The 21,719-nt window shown below is 41.1% G+C and overlaps 1 protein-coding gene across 1 annotated transcript in view; it reads left to right on the top strand.

The window, feature by feature from the left end:
• Nucleotides 1-2,905: 2,905 nt before the first annotated feature.
• arid5b (AT-rich interaction domain 5B) overlaps nt 2,906-21,719 on the top strand; it is a 115,086-nt gene continuing 96,272 nt past the window's right edge. The window contains exons 1-3 of the mRNA XM_066665814.1: nt 2,906-3,021; nt 3,451-3,705; nt 12,179-12,413. Coding sequence (XP_066521911.1) covers nt 3,001-3,021; nt 3,451-3,705; nt 12,179-12,413 — 511 coding nt within the window. The 5' untranslated portion in view covers nt 2,906-3,000. The remainder of the gene's footprint in view (nt 3,022-3,450; nt 3,706-12,178; nt 12,414-21,719) is intronic.

Genomic DNA, 21,719 nt, shown 5'->3' with positions numbered 1-21,719 from the left:
CATATCAACAGTACATCACGTCCTGTTAGTAATAAAAGGTGTAGTATGCTAATCTTTTGTGTACTGATCAGATGAACTCACACTTTTAAGATTAGTACATAGTATATACTACATAATATTAGTGTGTAGTACACACCTGGGATGCAGCCTAAGAGTTTTTAGTCACACACTGATTTTACAGACTGTAATCTTCTGGGATCTGGGTCACTGTTTTGCATGAACCAAGACTTAAAACATTAAAATATAAAACACAGTTGATTTTATTGCAAAATAATACATATAAAGAGTTAAGACAGCTATTCTGAACTAATTAAGATGACTGGAGGATGACACAAGCATGGTACAGTGTAAACTGGTTCACTGGATGCACTGCTCATTAATTATTAAAGGTGAACTTAATTATTTTATTATTAATGTTTTTCATTATTTTGTCTTCCTTTTTCTCAGCCAATTTGCTTAATGAGCTTTTTTGTTTTTTACAATACTCCAAGCACATTTGCAATATCAATAAGATTATGTGCTCCATGAAAGACAAACGGGGATTATACTGACATTAAAAACAGTTGTACATAACACTTAATGCCTCACATTATTTGCTTCATAAATCTGTAACACCGTTTCTCAGAAATGATAATGCTTCCCTAGCTCACTGTAGAGAAACACGCTGATAAGAAACTGCAGCGACAATGACTACAATGCAAATGTGTCCATTTTATTTACTATCTGACCTACATAGTTTTTACTTCTGTCATAAAAGTGTTTCTAAAGTGATAAGCAGCGTGTATGTATCCATTTCAACCTTCTCAAAGTGCATTAAAGGCTTCAGACGTCTGGTTCCTATCACCACCACTGTGGAAAAAAATTGACTCTGCACATTTCTCTATAAGCGAACATTTCATTTTAGAACAGACACAATGACTTTATTTACACATGAAACCTGTGGTTATGCAGCAAATACGGGAATGTGGGGGAATTTCTCTTTAAGCGATTAGATATGATATGGTAAAAAATTCTTCATATTTCAGTTTAATTTCTCATCCCGTAGCGCCTTTTCTCCCCCACAGTGGTTGACCCCATCAGCTCAAGTTTCTTGTGACTGCCATCTCCAATCCACAATTACAAGCCGTTTTCCTCGTGACTTGAGATAAAACATTGCATAACACACTTTCTCTCTCTCTCTCTCTCTCTCCCTCTCTCTCTCTCTCTCTCTCTCTCTCTCTTTCTCATATCGCTGACGTAAACCTTATATCCTGTAATTTAGGCTATAGTTGATATTGCTGCAACTTTGTTTTTTTCCGCACTGCTGAAGGATTTCGTCGAAATCTCTGACACCGCAGATCTTTACAGCACTTTTTAAAATGAGCCGAGAGGCTCGACAGCTTTATCATCGTTTATTCTGCAGTTTGCTGATATAACATTTATGCGCTCGCCGGTAAAAAGCTGGACAAACAGCAACAACCTTGGGCAGATAATCTACACTATAAACGAAGTAGTCATTAAGCTACGCAGTCTGGTGGCAGACACGGAAACATAACATTTCTAAAAGGAGCTGATTAGATCTGTTTCTTTATTGTATTTACGCAGGAAGACTCTTCCTAAAAGACCACTCTTACTCTGTATTGTGCTGAGCCCATTCTGCACTTCGCATTGAGATCATGATCAGTACAGTTCGGTCACTGGTTCAATACCAGATGCCGCAGTTTCTCTCTTTTTAGGTGACGTTACCTGTTAAAAAACTGCTATCACTGGCATTTAATACTTAATTGTGCCCGAAGGTATTCCCGTTTTGTTTGATATCAGTTGTATTCAAAGCCAATTATGTAGCGAAATAAACATTCCTATGTGAATATAAAGTCACAAAACACAATTACGTGTCCTGTAATAGCCCCAGAACTTAACCCTGTCCGATATGTTAATGTGTATGTCGCTATTTTTATTATTCACTTTGTAAACACTTGGCTAAGATGATGACATAAGCTGGTTAGGACGCTAACGCCGTTAGCCTCTCCTCAGACCGAGAGTTTTTGTTCATTTTCATATTCGGCAGAGATAAATATCACATTTGCCTCAAACTAAACATGAGACATTTGTGTGAGTGTTTGTTCACGAAGCAGTGCCGTATATCGCCTCGTATCAGTCCGTAGCCGAGGCAAACAATGTCGCTAACTCGGCGAATTCGACGTTTCAGACGTTGGAATAAAAATGACTAAAACAATTCAATTGTTTCTGTTATTGCGGCGGTGCCAGCTGTTTCTCAGGCAGGTGGAACATGAACTAGACCTAGAACCGTAAGCTTGGTTGGTTCCCGTTTTGGGTCAGTTCTTGTTTTTGACAGTAGAGTGGAAAAAAAACGCCCTTAGTTACAGCAGAAAGAGATATATTAATAGAAGACAAAAATAACAAAACGAGTGAGCGCCACTGAATCTCTGCAGCTCTGCAGGAAATGCTCTCTTTATTACACACACATACACACACACACACAAACACACACACATATATATATACACACACAAAAAAAACGTCCTCAACACAGGTCCTGGCAGGTCCATACAACAACACGTTAACGTTTTCTGATATTATTGCCGTCTGATATTCTCTAAAAATGACTCGACAGCTTCACCGTTCTTACTTCGCTCACCCAACCCTGGCAAAGTCAAAACTTGGACCCTGAAACGTTTTCGAGTATTTAAAAATCGACGCGGATAGTCGTGCGGCGCGGACGGAGCGGCGGGTCTGCGCCGTGTTTCGAATTTAATATGAAGCTTTCGAGGACGGAGCGCCGCGGAAAGGGCGCGGAACGACGCGCGGACGGCTGAAAAAATATTGGATGACCATTGCGCACATTTTTTGTGCCTCGACTGGGCTCGGCGTCGATCTCATATTGGGAGCACGGGTGCCGGTGGAGGCGTAGATATTTTGTCCTTCCAGGACCGCGCAGCGATCCATTCAAGCCAACAAGTTTGGAGTGAATGTTGAGTTTAATCAATTCAGAGCGTCGAGATGGAGCCCAACTCACTCACGGTATTACTCCCATTATGGCTGGTTTTTGCATCAATATACAGAGCTGACAGATGATTTTATAGCACGTGCACCTTTAGATGCATGCTAGGGAAGCGGCACGGGCAAGTGGGGGAGAAGTTTTATTCTTTTTATCACTCATTATTGTGTTATCAGCGCTGAATGGTGGCGCTGATCGTGTTTCGCTGCGGTGGTGATTAGTTGGAGATTATTCCAGGCGATTTGTCTCTATTTCGGTGACACTCCGGCCGCATCTCAAAGCGCATTATACATTCTATACATTCTGCTGATATGTACTATTTTTGATGTCCTATTTTTAGCATGCGGTTTGAGATGCAGCCGTTGCTTTTGTAAATTGTGATGGGGCAAATAGCGTAGTCTACAGTACAATGAATGTGTTACATCTCTTGTTTTAATGTTTCCCCCCCGCAGTGGGTAGGCTCTCCTTGCGGTCTGCACGGACCGTACATTTTCTACAAGGCGTTCAGGTTTAACCTTGAAGGCAAAGCGCGGATTTTGTCCCTTGGAGACTTTTTCTTCGTGAGATGTAAACCCGAGGAGCCGGTGTGCATAGCCGAGCTCCAGCTGCTGTGGGAGGAAAGGACAAGCAAGCAACTTTTATCCAGCTCCAAACTTTATTTTCTCCCAGAGGACACTCCCCAGGGAAGGACTGTCACTCACGGCGAGGTAACAGTGAACCGTTCGTCTCGCATTCATTTACTGTGCCTTCATCTCCTCCTCCTCTACTCTCTCTGACTCGTTTCCTGCTTGTTTGATAAAGTGAACTCTTTCCACACTTTCCACACTTTGCTTATCGATGGCTGCGTCTCAAACCGCACGCTCCCTGTGCACTGAACGGGCGAATGCAAAAGTTTGGAGACTCCTGTTCAGGCGGCATGTTGTGTTGGAGCCAGCCCACTCTTGTACAAGTACAGCTGACACACTGGGACGGAATGAGACGTCCACTGTAGCCTGTACACACACACACACACACACACACACGACCCCGGCGAACGTAGCTCTAACGGAGGTGTGTTGTTGTTGTCTTTGACACCCTGTTTAGTGCAGTGTGGTGTGTGCGGTTTGAGACGCAGCCGATGAAACACGACCTCTGTGTGTTTTGTGTGTTGCTGTTCGTTATTTTCACGTCTCTGCTCGCTGTTGCTGTTGTTCGCGCTTCTGAAGCGATGTTTCTCTCGTTTCGAGTCGCTGTTGAGTCAGATATTGCTGAAATAACAGCGTATCTCCTCTATAAAATAAGATTTACGATAGCAGTTACGGTTATGTGAGCGACAGCCACAAATGAACGTCACTTCGTTGTATATCATTTTTTTTCAACACCCGCTCCTCCCCCTCAGAAACATTAACATTAGCAGCTTGAAGTGCTTGTGGTTTTTGGTGTTATAAGTTGCCTCAGTGTCATCTTATTTTTTGTGTGTCACGGTGTCATATAGCTACAAGAGTGCGGAAATTATGAAAGGGGAGAGAGAGAGAGGCTCAGTGGTATGAGCTAATACAGTATTTGCACATGCTCAATCACCAAGGGGGAGCAATATTTTTTATATATATATATAATTCTTACCATATGTATCCTCTTAGTGGAAAGCTCACAGGTTTGCAAGTACTTCGTCTACGCGCCTGCGCCAAAAGCCTAATATTTAGCACTTATAACTGCGGTAATTAATATTTATTTCTATTTTTATTACTGTGATAGTGGTTGCTGCCATCCAAAAGCTTTTAAGGGTGAATCAATGAATAAAAGCAATGCTGACCTGATAGCGCCAGCCCTGCCTTAAAGGCATTGGTTGACATTTTTGAAGGTTATAGTCAAAAGTGCTGCAGCCTTTACTTAGGGCTGGATGATTTATAGCTGATATTGAATTTTAATATTTTTTTAGAGCAATATTGCAATATCTGATTTATTTTCCATAAATATTTGCACATCCATTTGTTGGCACTCAAGGAATGTCACAAGCTCATTGGTTTAAACTTCCCCTTACAACATGTAGAATAGAACCGAAACCACAGAATTGGCCTGGTATTGTGATGTTGATATTAAATCAATTCATCGTTCTGCTCTGAGCTTGGCTTAATGCTCTGATTCTCAGCAATTGCTGGAAAAGAGAGGAAAAATACATATCCATTTGTCATGGGGGGTTTAACCTGTCACTTGCTTAATGTGTTCAGTCTTCACCCTCATCTCCTCCTCACCTTTCCAGTTGTGTTGCAATGCCGCCACTATTTATTTGTTTGTTTATTTATTTATTTGTTTAAAACCAACTGCAGGCTCACACGGTCTCTACCTGGTTTCTCATGCACTCAAAGGCAGGAGACAATAACCATTAACTTATCTCATGTCCCCTCCTTTGCTCAGAGGATTCGACTATCAAATTTCCTATTCTTATGAGCAACAGGTTTTCGAAGGCTGTGAGGAAGAGCCTCGTGTCTGGGTGCAATGTCAAGGTCAGGGCTATGAAATGATTAAGAAGAATATTAAAAAAAGGTGAGCAGGGAGATAGCATCGCGCATCGAAGACGCGCGCAAGCTGTTGACACAACAGAGGGAGGTGGAATTGAAGGGAAAAACAGTAGGACTTAACGCTCTGTTTGTTCACTTGATCAGCCCCCTGTCCTTTCTCCAATTTGACACCAACAACCCCCTCCTCTTTCTCCTCCTCCTCTTATTCCTCCTCCTCCTCCTCCCCTAACGACCTGTGCTCCTCCCCCCCACTCACAAGCGATGCCAACTATTTGCTTTTCAAATGTATTATTGCTGATCTAGGAGAGAGAGAGAGAGATAGGATTACAAAGCCCAAGGACAATGCTCTCAACTTTTCAGACTTTTAGCCTACTTCACAGTGCACAGTGTTGGGAGGAAAAGAGATTTTTATCTGTCAGCAGCTGCTGGGTGACTATTTTTAATGTGTTTTAGTCGTTTCTGCCTGCTCCACTTCTGTTCTGGATGCTCCAATCCCGGACCAAGCAGAGAGAGAGAGGGATAGGCATCAGTCTTTTGTACGGCGTGTCCTTTATGTAGTTGCTAAATGAGACATGCAACATTTAAATAACAATGAGATTGAGTGTCAACCTAACCACCTGCAGTAACGTGAGCCTCCAACGCCTCCGCCTCCACCGGGCTCCATGCACTCAGCAGATTGTCCAATTAAATTACATTTGCATTTGTCCATGTACTGCTTTTCCATAAAGACAACGTGGGAGAATGAGGAGTGGTTGGTGTTGGGAAAGGGAGGGAGGGGGGGGGGGGGGGTGAAATTTAGCAACATTTCTTTTGTTTTTGTCACTCTGGTAAATCATGTTCTTGTAATAAATGATACATTTTAAGACACCCTCCCCCTCAGAGCATTTGGAATACATCTGTAGGTTTCATATTGTTATTATTATTTTTGCCAAAACAGCGTTTAGTCGAGGAGCACTCGCAAGAATAGAGTCGGTAATCGGCTTTTACCCAAAGCGACAGCAAATGTGCTAATGTTTAGCAAACGTGTGTATGTGTGTGTGTATATGTGAGCGGTAAATAGCTATGATTGCTGGGATAAAAGCAGGGCACTGTGTTTCCAGATGCTTTTTTGTTTCTACACCCAGGTGATGTAATTTCCCCTCTGGCTGGAGTTAGTCATTCATTAGGAGGATAGCAGTGGTGGCTGTAACAGTGCAAGGGCCTGCAGTGTTTTCTCTCTCTCTCTCTCTCTCTCTCTCTCTCTCTCTCTCTGGCACTCAGCCTATAGAATTTAACACTTAGGCCTTGAGCCTAGAGAGGGCAACATTACACTCTCGTTCAGACATGTGCTGTTTCTACTTTGCTGAACTGACTCTATCAGGCTTCTGCAAACATGCTTTTCTTTGAGCGCTGTTGATATTCTTCTTGCCTTGCAGAGCTATCACTCGTTTCTAATTATTTCCTCTTTTCTCTTTCATCTCTCTGGAATGGATGTCTGTCTCTAAAAGCGTGGGGTTGTGTTTTTATGTGAGGGGCTTTTTTTTCTATTTTCTGTGATTATTCTGTGGAGAAACTATATCTAAATTAGAAAGAAAAATGTTTTTTTTTTCCCGGTGAGTGGTGAAAAGTGTTCCCATAGTGGACCTATTTCTCTTTCGCTCTCTCTCTCTCTCCCCCATATTTAATTGGACCCAGTTGTTCTGCAGCTTTGTTGCTCTGTTGCTCGTAATATCAGCGCTTTGGCAGGAGCGAAAGCTGCGTCGACATTGGCAATAGTCTTGAATAGCGCTTATGTGACATAAGGGCAGAACTAAATGGGGGCTTGCGCATTATAAATAGGTTCCATATCAGATTCCAGCAAGCACTGAACGCTTTCTCTATCTCACCATAGTTTACATATCTACACGTAAGCTGCAGTGTTACATACGGTGAGCGATGCAGCATATGCATTGATAGTGACCCTGCATTTGCATACAGTCTCCATATCGTCCATGCGCTGTTGCATCGAGGGGATCTAGGGAACGGTGGCAATATCTAATTAGTAACTTCTCTCGCTGCTGTTAGTGGAGTGACAAAAACAGCTTTCAGGCCTTTGAGCCAGGGACTTTTGCAGAGGTGCTTTGTGGCAGGGATCCAAACCTGTCTTTTCTGCTTGGCAGAAGTCCATGTTTGTGTTTTGAATGCCTGGGACGTATTTATAGCTCAAATGAGATCATCAGTCTTTCTATCTTTCTTTTTTTTATTCCTAGAAAGGTAACATTCTTGTCTTCAACATGAGGTTTTTCAATGCTTTAGCTCAGCTGGAGAATGCGGTGCACAAGCGGTTGATGTTAGTCGGCTAGGTCACCACCAAGAGTAAAACCGGATTGCCTGGGTGACACTGAGGTAGTGCTGGGCGATAAATCACCTACCTATACCAGAGAGTCGTTACCGATATTGCTTCTCAGTCTTAGAGAGTATTGACAGGTAAATGTTCATGTCACTTGCAGGGATCAGATTGATACAAAGAACAGTTAAAAAAAACAAACACACATCTTTCTCAAATTGTGGATTTGATTTGGTTAATGTTTACAATATTGGGTAAGATTCCATTGCGTGCTGTTTTAAGAGAGTCAGAAGGAAGCAATCCAATCAAAACAAGTTCTGACATTCTTTTCAGAGACTTGCAGCAGTGCTGAGAAACCTGGGACTATTAGGAACAGGAATTCCACTGACTTCAAGATGACTCAGTGTAAAGAAACTCGTTCTGAATGATTTGCGTTTCTATATTTACTGACATTTTATAGATTTATTTGATTTATAATTATTATTTGATTATTACCAGAGGTTCCTATATCTATAACTCAAATATAGCCATTTAGTTTACTGAAATTTTCCATGAAATATTTGCAAAATCTTGGTGGTGGTGACTGTTCTTGTTTCTGTTCAAACGATTTAATGAATTACACATTCGAATGTATTATCTGAAGCTATGATATATGTGGAACTAGTTAGGATAATTAGTTTTCCAGCAATGGAACTACTATAATGGTTGTCTGTTAACCACAGGGGCACTTAAAAAAGGCAGTTTTGCCAACCCCCCCCCCCCCCCCCCCCCCAACCCCCTCGGGCTCAGGGAACCCACATTTGCATTGCGCATCTCTCTGAGATCTAGTGTTTCATGACAAATGGGTTTAATTTGGTTATATGGTGTCATCATATTTCACAGTACGCCATGTTATGCCTCGCCATCCAGATTCACACAAATGCCTATTGTCTGAATGCTAAGTGGCATTTGATCCAGAGCAGATTTCAGTTGAGCATTTGGAAGTTATTTACGTCCCAGGCAGTGGTGCTGTTTTCTTGACACTGATAAGTGCTAATTGCAGAAGTATAGATCCTCGCCATACCTCCTCCCAAGTGTGACGAGTGCGAAATAGATTTAGCTGTGATAATACTATGCAGAAAATCGCTGTACCACTTTGACAAGGTCTTGCCTAGGGCACTCAATTACCATGTGGGTATTAAGAAAGTCTTTAACATGAGCTGTAAGTTTCTAAATGCGTGAATACTTATCAGGCTTTCTCCTTGGAGACCTCGAAGGCAGTTTTCAAAGATATCAGCACAGGTTACAATTAGGTCATGCTGCACTGACTACCTTGTTGGCGCTCATGTCCCAATATATTAACTAGATTTCTTTTTTTTTCTTTCCTTTTTACATGACAAAGTAATTTACTCGAGCACAGGGTGAGATCAATTTAATGGCAGGAGAAAAAATAGTTCATTTAACTGTCAGCGTTCGAAACAAAGGCTTCCTCTGGATGCGCTATAGGCACATTTTTCATGTTAGCAGGTCAATAATTCAATAGGCATGCGAGCAGGTGTACAAATCTGCAATGACCTGGGGAATTCTTGGCTTGACCCCCCCCACCCCCCCACCCTCCCCATCTCGGCTGACTGAGGCGGACTCAGTGTGATGCTGTTTGAGGGGCTTTGCTGGGTTACTTTACTGCACCACTCTGGGCAGCTTATGCCTCTCACCCCCACTACATCCCCCCCCTACTTTAAGTCTAATTACAAGGAGCCAGTTGTTATTACTACACAACCCCGAACCCCAAATCAGAAACATAGCATTCTTCTTTCCACAAATGGAACTAAAGCTCTTCAGAGCCGTTCTTAATGAGCAGTTTTGTTTGCCAGCATTTCAGACTAGATATATCGGAGCGATTGTAAAAAGAAAATGACATACCTGAAACAATAACATACAAACATATGTCAGTTTGGCCTTTAACTATTGTTGCAGCTGCTACTTATTCAAATTTTAAACATAGTATATGCATATGTGAGTGTGTCTGTGTCTGTGTGGTTGGGAGGGAGCTTGTAAAACTAGTTTTCAAGTGCTTTGTATGAAAAAATAAAGAAATTTTTGATTTGTCAGAAGCATGAACAGATCTGTAGATAGGTTTATGATGAAATGATCAGCCAGTGCTCAAACCTGTGCGAAATTACTGTACATATAAACAAGTACAGTATGTTATTCACCATGTAATGATTTTATGAAAAGGAGTATAATGACATTGTAATATTTATATATAATACAGTATATAAAGGTAAAGCGTTTATCTCCAACATAGTAACTTTACAGGAGAAGAAAAAAAAAACCCTTAAGTTTCAATGAAAGGCAGTGTACAAGATTTTAATTTAAAAAGTCATTTTGGAACATTTCTATTGGTCCATTCATCATGAAATTGTCACACAGCAGCTGTGTTTAAATGATGTATTAAACTACAAATGGACAAAAATGGAGATACAGTGGGGATCTATATATATATATATATATGAGAGAGAGAGAGAGCCGCTCCATTATTTTTTATTGCTCTGTATTTCCAAATTGGAGAAAGGAAGACATGCGGCATTACTCCAATCAAAGCCAAGGAGCAGTGTCAGATCTTCAAAGCAGCAAAAGCTCATGATCTCATAGTAAAGTTTGCTGTGTCGCCATTAGGATTAACAGTGTTTGACCCACTTAGCTTTATAGGGGCATGGAAACAGATGCCTTTGCGCTTAAGTGGTTATTATGCACAGGGCTGTGCTAGTCGTTGTGCTGCAATAACTTTAAGGTGCGTAATCTGGAGGGCCCGCAGGGAGACCGTTTCCATTTGTGGGGAGAATGGAGAGAAAAAAAAGGTTGTTTAGACTACAGTAATATTCGGACGTCGGAGGAAGAATGCTATGTAAACCTACTGGAATGCATATATTCAGCCCATGGAAAATTAAAGGAAATTATAGCCGTCACATTCATATCCTCGCTGCTTTTATTAACAACTGACCCCACTGACATTGCAACAGAGTGTTTGGTATGAGAGCGTTGTGTAATAATTCGCTCGCTGATTGAATTGTTTTTTATGGGACACTTTTATAGGGCAGTGCGAGCCAGGGGATGTTTCATGATATTACTCAAATAAGGCTCTGTTGTCCATATGACTCGTTTTTTTCTCATGAGCATGACATTGTTTCAGAAGACAATGGCTTCTGTTGTTTGACAGCAGTATGGCAAGAAGATAAATCCCTTGTTCTGATTTAAAACTCTGCTATTTGAATGGTTTGGGCACCAGCTCCAGTGCAGAAGTATGCAACATAAGAGAAAGTGAGCAGCCATATTCAGCGCTTGTAAGAGGTGGTACACTTTCTGTGATGTGTGTTTTGCTTTTATTGGGTCATGTCTGTGAACACGTCATGTGGGCAGGAAGAAGTCAGTGACTCTGCAGTGTTACTTCACTCACGGAGTATGCTGAGGTATCAGTCAGAAATGCTTGATCAAGGCACAGCAGATTCCCTTCTATAAGCAGGATTTCTGTTATCTTTTGCTGTTGCACATTTTGTCCAGTGGGCCCACACAGCTCAAAGCAGTGCTGATGCTGAAATTAGAAATGCCCTGGCTGTGTTTGGTTACTGTTGTGAATTCAAAATAAAATAATAATATATTATAATAATAAATTTTGTTTTACTAGCACATTTTTTCCCCTTCATGCCTCATGCTAGGGCTGTGCCATATCGTATCGTGTGCAAGAATATCACAATGTTTTTTAAACGGGTAAAAAAAAATCAATATTGTGATATTCTGACTTGTTTACATGATGACGTCATACGGTAACATATAATACAGCATACCTATAAATATATAAAATATCAATAAATATTTTGTATACAATGTCAGAATCTTGGTAAGTTACAGTTTTTCACAAAATAAGCAAATGTTTACACATTTATTTGAAATTGTTAGATTTGTACTTAAATAAAATGTAATATTATTTAAATAAGAAATTAAATATATTATTTAATGTAATTAATACTAATATAACATTTATTTTGTTATAATCGTGTGTTCTTGAAATCATACAATTATTTTCAGTGCTTTTTCATATCGCCAAGAATATCGTTACCGCCAAAATATCCTGAAATATCGTGATATTATTTTAGGGTCATATCGCCCACCCCTACCTCAGGCTACTTTAAGTTCTGTCTGTGTCATTACATTGCTTTGTGTGCTTCCTCCACTGTGCAGCATGTGCACAGTTCTCTGTTGATAGAGGTGTTCTCATTTGATTCACAATTTATAAGCAAGTGCTCCTGAGCCATGCACAAATACACAATATCTGCCCCCCCCCCATACCTCTGGACACCCCTGTAGCCCGGTCTAACACAGTACCTTTTCTCCCGGCAGGACGAGGTCATCGCAGTGTCCGAGAAGGTCATTGTGAAGTTGGAGGACCTTGTGAAATGGACGGTGTGGGACGCCTCATGCTGGAACACAGGCCTTCGGGCCATGCCTCTGAAGCCCTCCACGCTCAAGGAGCTGGGCAAGAATGGCCAGAGGGAAGCCCTCCACAAATACAGAGAGTCCACACTCAACAGCGGCCTCAACTTCAAGGACGTCCTGAGGGAGAAGGCTGAATTAGGTAACCGTCAATGGCATTAATCATAGATGCTCTAACACGTTTGCTTTTTGATGCAAGGCATAAGCCCAGAAACATTCCTAAATCGTAGTGTTGTCAGGTCAGTTTGGACCACGTTCGGTCATCACAAAATTAGCCGGCTTTATCAGTCTGAATCGGGAAGTGGAAAATGTCAAGATAGGTTTTGTTGAGTAATTAGTAATGACATTGTTTTACTATTTATTATATAACCACGTTGTTGAATAATAAAACAATATCAGTCTTTAGTATATGCAAATGTTCACTCTGTGAAGGACTGGCGCCTCCACCAGGGTGTGTGCACCCAGTGATTCCTGGTACCCACCGTGAACTGGAACTGGAAGAGCTGTTACAGACATTGAAAATGAATATGCAAATTAACCTTATTGGAACACTGTTATATTTTACCCTAAAATTGCAGCTTCAAAATCATTCTTCATGCTCCAGCGACCGAATGTGGTTCTCTGTCTTTGCCACTCTGGGCTCAGCACTGTAGAAAATGAACTATGTAACGATGCATTAGCAGCCGCAGCTATAGTGTCATACAAGCCGACTATTTATAAACCTGGATCCAAAGTCCAGATTTGAAGACCTCAACTGTAGGTGTTTGGATGAAGGGCTATTGTGACATAATCAAAGGGGATGGTTTCCTACCCTCCTCCATCTGTTACATATAACAGTTTCTGCAGTGTTGAGCCCAGAGTAGCAACAACTGAGGCACTGTTCTCCCTATTACAGTTCAGTGGAGCATCACAGTGATTTTGAAGCTGTAATTTACCTAGTGTTCCTTTAATTTCATTAGATTAAATACTTACGTTATGGTTTATCAACATCCCAGAGAAACTCTTATCTGCAGCACTGATTGGTCCAGATGCTGATAGCTAACTTTTATAAACATCCTGATTGGTTGAGTGTTCAGCAATATCAGCAGTGCAAAGGCCAATATCAAGATAATAATTAACAAACAGCATTGTGCAGCCTTTAACGAAGGCACTTGTGAGACCTTTTTAGTCAGAATTCAGGCTTTTTTTTTTTATTCAGGTCACATTTATTGTGTATTGTATATATTGCAAAGACCACAGTCTCAGTATGTAGCAGCACTGCAGTATGATGTTTTTGTGCATATCCATAGCCCTGCTGTGCATATGTAAATGATGACTTGGAGCATTGACTCGCTGGTTGTTATGGTGCGCTGTAAATGCATGCCAGCTCTATCTTCGATCATTCCAACTGCTTCTAAGTTACACAGCTCTCTAGAGGATCCTGATGCTGAAATGATGACGATTCCACGATGGCAGCGTTTGAGGTCATCTTTCTCACTTGCTTCAAGGCTGTCTTGTAAAAAGAAGGCCAAGTTGCCAGGGCTTTATGACAGCAATCCTCATTCATAAGCGCATGACAGATTCAAAGAAAGCACTGACTGTAGATAAAACGCGCTGTGCTCCGGCCAGTGTTTACCTCCTAGCGCAGAAAAATGTACTCCTTAAGACCCGCGATCAATCACCGGGAGCTCTTAATCCCTTCAATATTTGCAACTCATTTCAAGTGGGCATTTAACCCACATCCAAAAGCAGAGCAATGTTTGTAGTTAGCTGAGACAAACAGGATGTTTTCAGAGATATGCTGCGCTCTTGTTCGTTTTCTTTGGCCGACTCAATCGTCAGTCAGCAGTGATTTTCAGGCGTGGTGGTGGGGCTTTAGAACCAAACACGCACTCGTACAATGCTAAAGCTGCTGATGGAGAAGAAAAGGGAATTACCACCAGTGGAATGAAGATGATATCGTGCTAATGGGTGGTTTCCATGCCTTGTCAAACTGATACCTTTTTACGTTTTGTTTTGAAAATGGGGAATCCCGCCCAATTTTAATTTGTTTTATTCATTCATAGTGGTTTATGAAGTAAATAGTGCCCACAAAAGCGCCAGACTATCAGTAACGCATATATATTGACTGCAAATGTAGGTCATTACAGAGCTCACAGTGCATTATGTAACATTTGAACCATCATCTCCACTGACCAAAGGGAAGCACTTTGTAGTTCTACAGTTACAGGCTGTAGTCCACCTGTTTCTCTGCATACTTTCTCATCCCCATTTCACCCTGCTCTTCATGGGTCAGGAGCCTGAAAAGACCACAGCATTAGCACGAGTGGATCAGACACAGCAGAGCTGCAGGAGTTTAAATCACAGTGCATCAATGCTAGACCCCTGTGGGTTCTGAGAGAATGGGTCTTGACAGAATGGAAATCAAACGTAAGTGCCATTTATAACGTAATTACTTTTAAACAGCATAGCAAAATGACAGTTCTAATTATAAAGGGATTTACACAGGCATTATGGCACCTCCTCATCAGCATTTCTTCTTTTTTCTTCTCTTTTCCTTTCCAACTCTCATTGGCCTCGAAACATTGGTTTGTCAAAATGTTCATTAATTTAGGAGCCCATTTTTCTCAGCATGATTATGTTTCTTCACTGATTGCATTGTTAAGGGGACAAATAGGTTCTGAAGTGAAATGTTACAGGCATATTGGCTTTTATTGTGGTGTAGAATGGTGGTTTGAAACAACACGACATGAATTTATACATCTGTAACATGCCTCAGTTATTGCAAAGTCCTTCACTGTCGAGTATAAATGCGGCAGTACAAGCTTTATGGCCATATAAATATGTCATTTTGGCTGCATTCCTGCATAGCAGATACCTGCTGCTAGCCAAGAAACAGCCCAACAAGAATAGCCACGTACTTCTGTGAAGTGTCTTCTTTTAGTGCGAGAGCTGGTGAAGCAAAACCTCAAACCCCCCCCCCCCCCTTTATTTGCTCCAGATCGTTTTGGTTTTGCAGGCGGCTTGAAAAGACATCTAAGAGAGCTATACTTACATATTTCCCCATTTAGCAGGAGGGAGTAATTACACAGCAGTGGACGGGCTGACTTTGCCAGTTGCTGGAATTTGCATACAGCTTTGTCTCAGTCCATGGAAGCAAATGTTAAATTGCCCTTGAATTGGCTGATGTATTAGCTGCCTATGCCGAGATTAGATAGGGGAATCAATAATGGATGCTTTGTCACTTAAGCTTACATGGAGGCTACAGCTGCGAATGCGAATCAATAGGAGGGCAAGGGGGGGGGGGGGTAAAAAAAGATGTGTGATTTATTTACTGCCACTCGACCAACTTTATTTTTTTGTGCCCGTTGCGAGAGCGCTTCCCTGTGCTGTTAATAAGTCGCTTTTTAATGACTGTATTAGCCTGTTTATGTTGTCAGGGTTCTGAATGCACTTACTCATAGTGCCTGCGATTGGGCTTGGTAAGCAGAATATTCTGGCAGAGGACCAGGGGCCATCTCTGTGTCTCTCTCTGTCTCTCTCACTCTCTCCCTCTCTCTCTCAATTTTCTTTGTTGCTGGCAGAAAGAAAGGGATCATTCAGCGGGGCAGTGCTTTTCAGTAGCACAAGGCAGACTTAAAAAGCAGCTCTACTGATGGGAAATAAACCATTAATTGAAACTGCCACATGAATTAGACATGTCAATTTTGGGCTCAGTTTTGACCCTCTTGCTAAGTCTATTTATTTTTTTGGAAGAGCGTATTGAATTAGCGCAAATTGCAAGTGACACGTAATAAACTAATTTGCCTTTTAATTTCAAACCACAGGCTCAGATGAGTGAGTGGGCTTTTGGATTTAAGATGATGGCTCTTCCATCTGTTTTCTTGGACCAGTGTTTTTTTTTTTAGTGCCATTTAACGCAGGTAAAGAAAGGGAGCTGTCTGCAATTGATGTGGAAATTGCCTTGATCATAAGTGAAGCAGCACACAGCGCATATAGTTGGAAAATAAGGAGAGCGAAAGAAAGTTTGGCTATAATTGAAGCCCCTGAATAAAAAAGCAATTGTTCACCTGCAAAAATGGGAAGTGTTTTAATAATTAAAGGAGAGAGGGTTTTTTTTATTCTCTGCACTAGCTTGTACGTGGATGACAGCCAGTGGTAGAATGTGCCAGAAGGTGAGAGTGTGAGAGCTCTCCATAAAAGAAAACTCCCTCTAATATTTGGCCAGGCAGCTTATTTGCGAGCGTAATCAATTTATGTCAAGCTTATCATCTCCGACACAATTCGTGGGCCGTTTGGCGACCAATGAAGTCGCTTAGCCCATCGAGTCGTGTCAAAGATTGCATGTTCTGCTCGTAATTAGGTTTTAAAAAGCTGTACCTGATTGTAATGTCGGAGCAGTAAGGGATTGTGCTCATTTGAGCCTCCTCTCATGGGAGACAGGAGGAGAGCTATAACGATTTTGCCACGTTAGCCAATAGTCAGCAGGCTCAGGGAGATAACGCAGCATTTTGCACTGTCCTTCGAAGAAACTGCGTTTATTTAATGATGGGTCATTTCAGTTTCAGTCACTTTCAACCCTGTGCTATTTCAAGACTCTTCAGAAATTTCCTTCTCGCTTCCACTTTCTGACCTGATTCTACCTTCACACTGCACTGGATGCTTCATGAATGAAAATCTTTAGCCGGGTTGTGCTCGCAGCACAGCATTGAGCCCTTTTGATTTACGTGTGAACAAATCCACTGGTGCTAATGTCTGTCCTTCCCACGTCAGAAAACAGCACAACACTATGGGTCAGAAAGAATGTGGAGAGGCCTGTCACAGTAGCCATTTTTTGGTCCATATATTGTCCCAGGAAAAAAAGAAATGTTTTTAATTCTATGGAAACAAACACGCAAGTAAAGAAGCCTTTGTTAAGAAAAGGAAATAGACACAAAACAATAAATCAATCAGAAAAGTTACTAGTGCCCTCAGGACAGTGGACTGGTCCCAGAGCCCACACCCCAACATCACTGGATGTGTTTGGAATTATTTGGAATAAACTACTCCAGTGGTTCTCAACATTTTTCCACAGTGCCCCCCTTTTGTAGATATTTTCAAGCCCACCCAACTTAAACACACAAATCAAGTCCTCCCCCCACCCCATTGACACACACACAATAGCCCCCCACTTTGGGAACCACTGCACTACTAGAGATTGCTAGGAACAAGTTATTGCATCCAATATCGAAGACTGAACTTTGGAGGTGTGCAAAAATATTCTATCCCAGCAGCAGATTTGTCTGAAACTGAAAGCCTGGCTCCTGGAACAAAATAGAAGCTGTAATAAAGGGAAAGGGTGGCCAGACTAAGTGCTGAAAAATGGAATACTATATTTAGGCATTGGAGGCTTCTGTGTAATTTTCCGTTAAATATGTTTACTGCCTTTTTTTCCATTCTCTTGTTTTGTCTGTAAGTTTAAACAAATGAAGGGTAGTCTCTGAGTTTTGCAAAGTACTCTATATTTAGCCCGTTTCATACATTAAAATGGAAACCAAACGGAAAAAAAGCCATCAGCATAATGATCTCCACAGAGTGGCATTAAAAGACGTTACTTATAGAGTCAATGTGGCCCAGTAATTGCAAACACAGTGTAACAACGCTTGCTTATACATGCTCATATTTCATGTATCTGCTGCCAAGTTCCTGTCTTAGAAGAAAAAACAAGAAGTTTAATGACTTTCACTGAAGCTGAACACAAGAAAGAGGAGGGGTGGTGATGGTGGTGGTGGTGGTAGGGGGGTTGGTGGGGAGAGCAGGAGAAAAGAAAAGCAAAACAACTCGAAAATTGACTTGATGTATTCCTGATCTTGTAATTAAAGTATCTCCCTTCTGGCCTTGTTAGATTCAGCTGAAGTTTGACTTTGTGTCTTAAGGATATATTTTCCCTCATTAAATTCCCAGATGATGCAGATAGCTCATCTCCTACAGCTCATTACTGTGCGTCCGGATGGGATTCAGGTCACAAATCTAACAGGAGGAAGCATCTGTCTGTCTCTTTTTCTGTCTGTCTGTCTGTCTGTCTATCTGTCTGTCTGTCCGTCCAGTCCACTCAGCTTTGGCTGTAGATAAGAGTGAGCGATATTACAATCCGTGATTATTGTGAGATTATGTCATGGTGCACTTTTCAGAGCACAGCATGTGTGTCACTACTGCTTCTAGAAAGTAGCTTCCTTCATTAAAAAAAAAAAAAAGGAACTGAAAACAGTTGTGGAAACCTATAAAGCACAACCAGCATTTTTAAAAGGAATTGAAAAAAAACATTGTAATAAACATCAGATTACATATTTAGAAATTGCACATCTCAGATGCTCGGCATGAATTTTCACTATTCTCTTTTTTGCGTACTTTTAGCGCCCCCTATTTGTATTTATTTTCTACTCAGTTTACTCTTTCTTAGTTCTTAGATCTAAAGAACTGACAGATTTGGTTGAATTCATGATTTCTTTTATCAATATTGTCATTACATTTATTTGTGTTTTTTATGGATATATGCTGCATTCCATTTACCTCATATATATCAAATCTGACTTGTGGTGGCATTACACTTCAAATTTCCTACTTGCATCTTAAAGGCACACTCGATAAGCTTTGGTACGTTTGTGTGTATGAGTGTAAATCACTTATATTGCACTGTCCTGAACTGAAGAGAGTGGGAGGGAGTGTGTGTACTACATAGTGCAGTTTCTGCGGTGCTGACCCCGGAGTAGCAACAAGAGAGGTTCTGTTCTCCCCATTTACAGGTCAGTGGAGCATCACAATGATTTGGAAGCTGTAATTTTAAGGTAAAAGTACCACACAGTGTGGCTTTAAATTGTATGCTTAAATTTTGATATAAATTCAGCTCTGGTTTTCCCCCAGGTTTTTTGTTATGTCTGTTCCTGCAAGACATAACAAAGTATTGTGGAGAAACATTCAGTTATTGCTATGGTGCAGTCTTGCCAGTTCATGCACCCATAGCTCTTATTTGACATAAAAAAATGAGTTCTGTAAATAAACAAAATGTAAAAAAGTGAATTGTTGTATGTGGACAGTAAGCAGGTATTTTGAGGATATAGTGAGGATTTGTAAAACCACACCCTGCTGAACTATTGGAGGGAAATAGGAAGATAGGTGTGATAGAAAGGCCGGGTCTGATCTGTAATCTAACGCCAGGTGGGGATTGCTGAGGCTAACAAGGCTCTGATTCAGGAGACCAGTGGTTTTGTGTGAAATGTTTGAGTAAGCAGCAGCCAGAGGAGAGCGATATATCTGAAAAAGGCTTTTCTTTCAGAGAGCACGAGATGTACCTGCACAATTACTTTACCAGCCCACCGAACAATACAGCTAACAACCAGCCTGTCAGACTGTATCCACAAGCACGCAGGGAGGGGCTTTTCTCTCCTAGTTAGGCGAGATGATATTAATGCAGCTTGGCAATATGGTGCAGGAATAAATCTGAATATTTATTTGCCTGCACGGCTTATATTAAAGGAGCGCTTCTGTGTTTGGCTTGTCAGTCACGCAATACCAGCTCACTGTTGGAAACTCGACATCTCACATCAGACTAAGACAGAGCTTGCATTTTCAAACCAATATCTGTCAGGGAAAAGAAAGGAATAGAACTGCTGTGAAGTTTTTCTTTCTGTCGCCATGCAACGTCTCCAAATATTAACCACCAAGTAGAGAACAGTTATTTTAGTATTTTGATTGCATTAAAGGATAAATTCTGGATCTTGTGCAATTCTTATATATGTGTTCTTAGACTTCTGATTGCATTTGGATTCTTCTAAACCATTTCAGTCCTTTTGCCTATATTTAGCAAAATGACATCACAGTGTAAAGTAGCCGCCATATTGGGTACTTACTCATTAATCAGACACACAACTCAAACAAAACCGGTGATGTTTAAATAGTTTTGCTGTTCCTTTTAACACATTTAGTCCTCAGAGGTTAAAATGAAAGAAATATGAGTATGGATCCCTGGCCTGTTTATCCACATCACGTTTGTAAACAGAGCTCTGTTCATTTGTGTCAGTCAGTCAGGAGCTCGGGCCGTGTTCCAAGTATCGCTACACTCCCTACATAGTGACTCATCTCAGATAATAAAACTAAAAATACTGCACCCAAACAGTAATTAAACACTAATTCGACAGGCAAATATGAACAGTTTGTCTCATTAAAAATAATTTTTGACACACAGAGCACTACAAGAGGGCAGAAACTGTTATGACCAACACTGTGCCCTACAGAGGGTGGCATGGAAACATCTCTCACTGACAGCTCACATGTTCAGACAAGAAGAACTGCTTTATTAAACTTTAAGCCAAATCAGAGAAATAATTTAAGCAGACAGTCGCAGTAATAACACTGCACTCCAAGAATCTGTTAGAGAGCAGGGAGAGGGAATCAGATTATTTATCCTGTGAATGGGGGTAATGGAATGAGACAAAAGAATATGTGGCTTGTGTCTGTACTCTTTTACATGCTGACACGTGTATAAGCAGAGAAATGTATTGAAGTCTAACATGCTAATATGGCTATCAGAGTATAACTACCTATAGCAATAAGTGCACACATAATTTAAAATTATTACTGATCTGAATGAACTGTGCAGTGTATTTTTACAAAGCTGTAGATACTCATGAGCTTTTATCTCTGTCCATTATTCTTTAATCCACCCGTCCTTCGCTGACAATTTCCTTCCCGCTATATTTTACCCCATTAGACCATCTCATTCTACTTTTGTGGCATCAGGTCTGTGTGGATCATGGCAGGAAGCAGGCAGACAGATTGTGTTATTTTTTTTATTTTTTTATTTATTTTTTTTATTTTTTATTTTTTTGTAGCTTCTGAATCTTTAGTGTGGAGGCTAGCTGACCAGATTCCGGCACATGTTTATCCCATTCCATCTCATGCCCAGATCCTGCTTTGATTTGTGGCAAAGGCCTTATTTGCTTTCAGCCGGCCAGTTGGCCATCATCATCATCAGTAACAGCAGCAGCAGCGGCAGCGGCAACAGAAGTAAAAGAGATGGCAACAATTCATATTCCATAACTGTATTTGGCGTAGTACCTCTCTCTGGATCCTTTCTGAAAGTGAGGAGGAATGTTTCAGGCTCTCGTGGCGCTGGGGGACGCTGGCAGAGGCTGCCAATTAAATGACATTCATGTCAGGGAAAAAAATATATATAAAAGCTTCTATGCAGCATTTGATTTGGAACAGAGGATCTGTGTGATTTTCATTTTCATACATCCCAAAAATGGCAGGCCGCAAAGCGTTTGTGCTGACACAGGCAGGAGGCTAATGCAGAAGAGGGTGAAACAGAGAAAAACAGATGACATGTTAGCACTCAGAGTCAAGGTAATATATTCCACACTAAATACAAATTATGTTGCTACATGCGGATTGTGAGCAGGAAATTGTGTCCTATATTTGGGCCACGTATAAC

Source organism: Hoplias malabaricus, chromosome 3 (genome assembly GCF_029633855.1).
Source record: "Hoplias malabaricus isolate fHopMal1 chromosome 3, fHopMal1.hap1, whole genome shotgun sequence".
Taxonomy (NCBI): Eukaryota; Metazoa; Chordata; class Actinopteri; order Characiformes; family Erythrinidae; genus Hoplias; species Hoplias malabaricus.
This window is presented reverse-complemented; position numbering and strand designations above follow the sequence as displayed.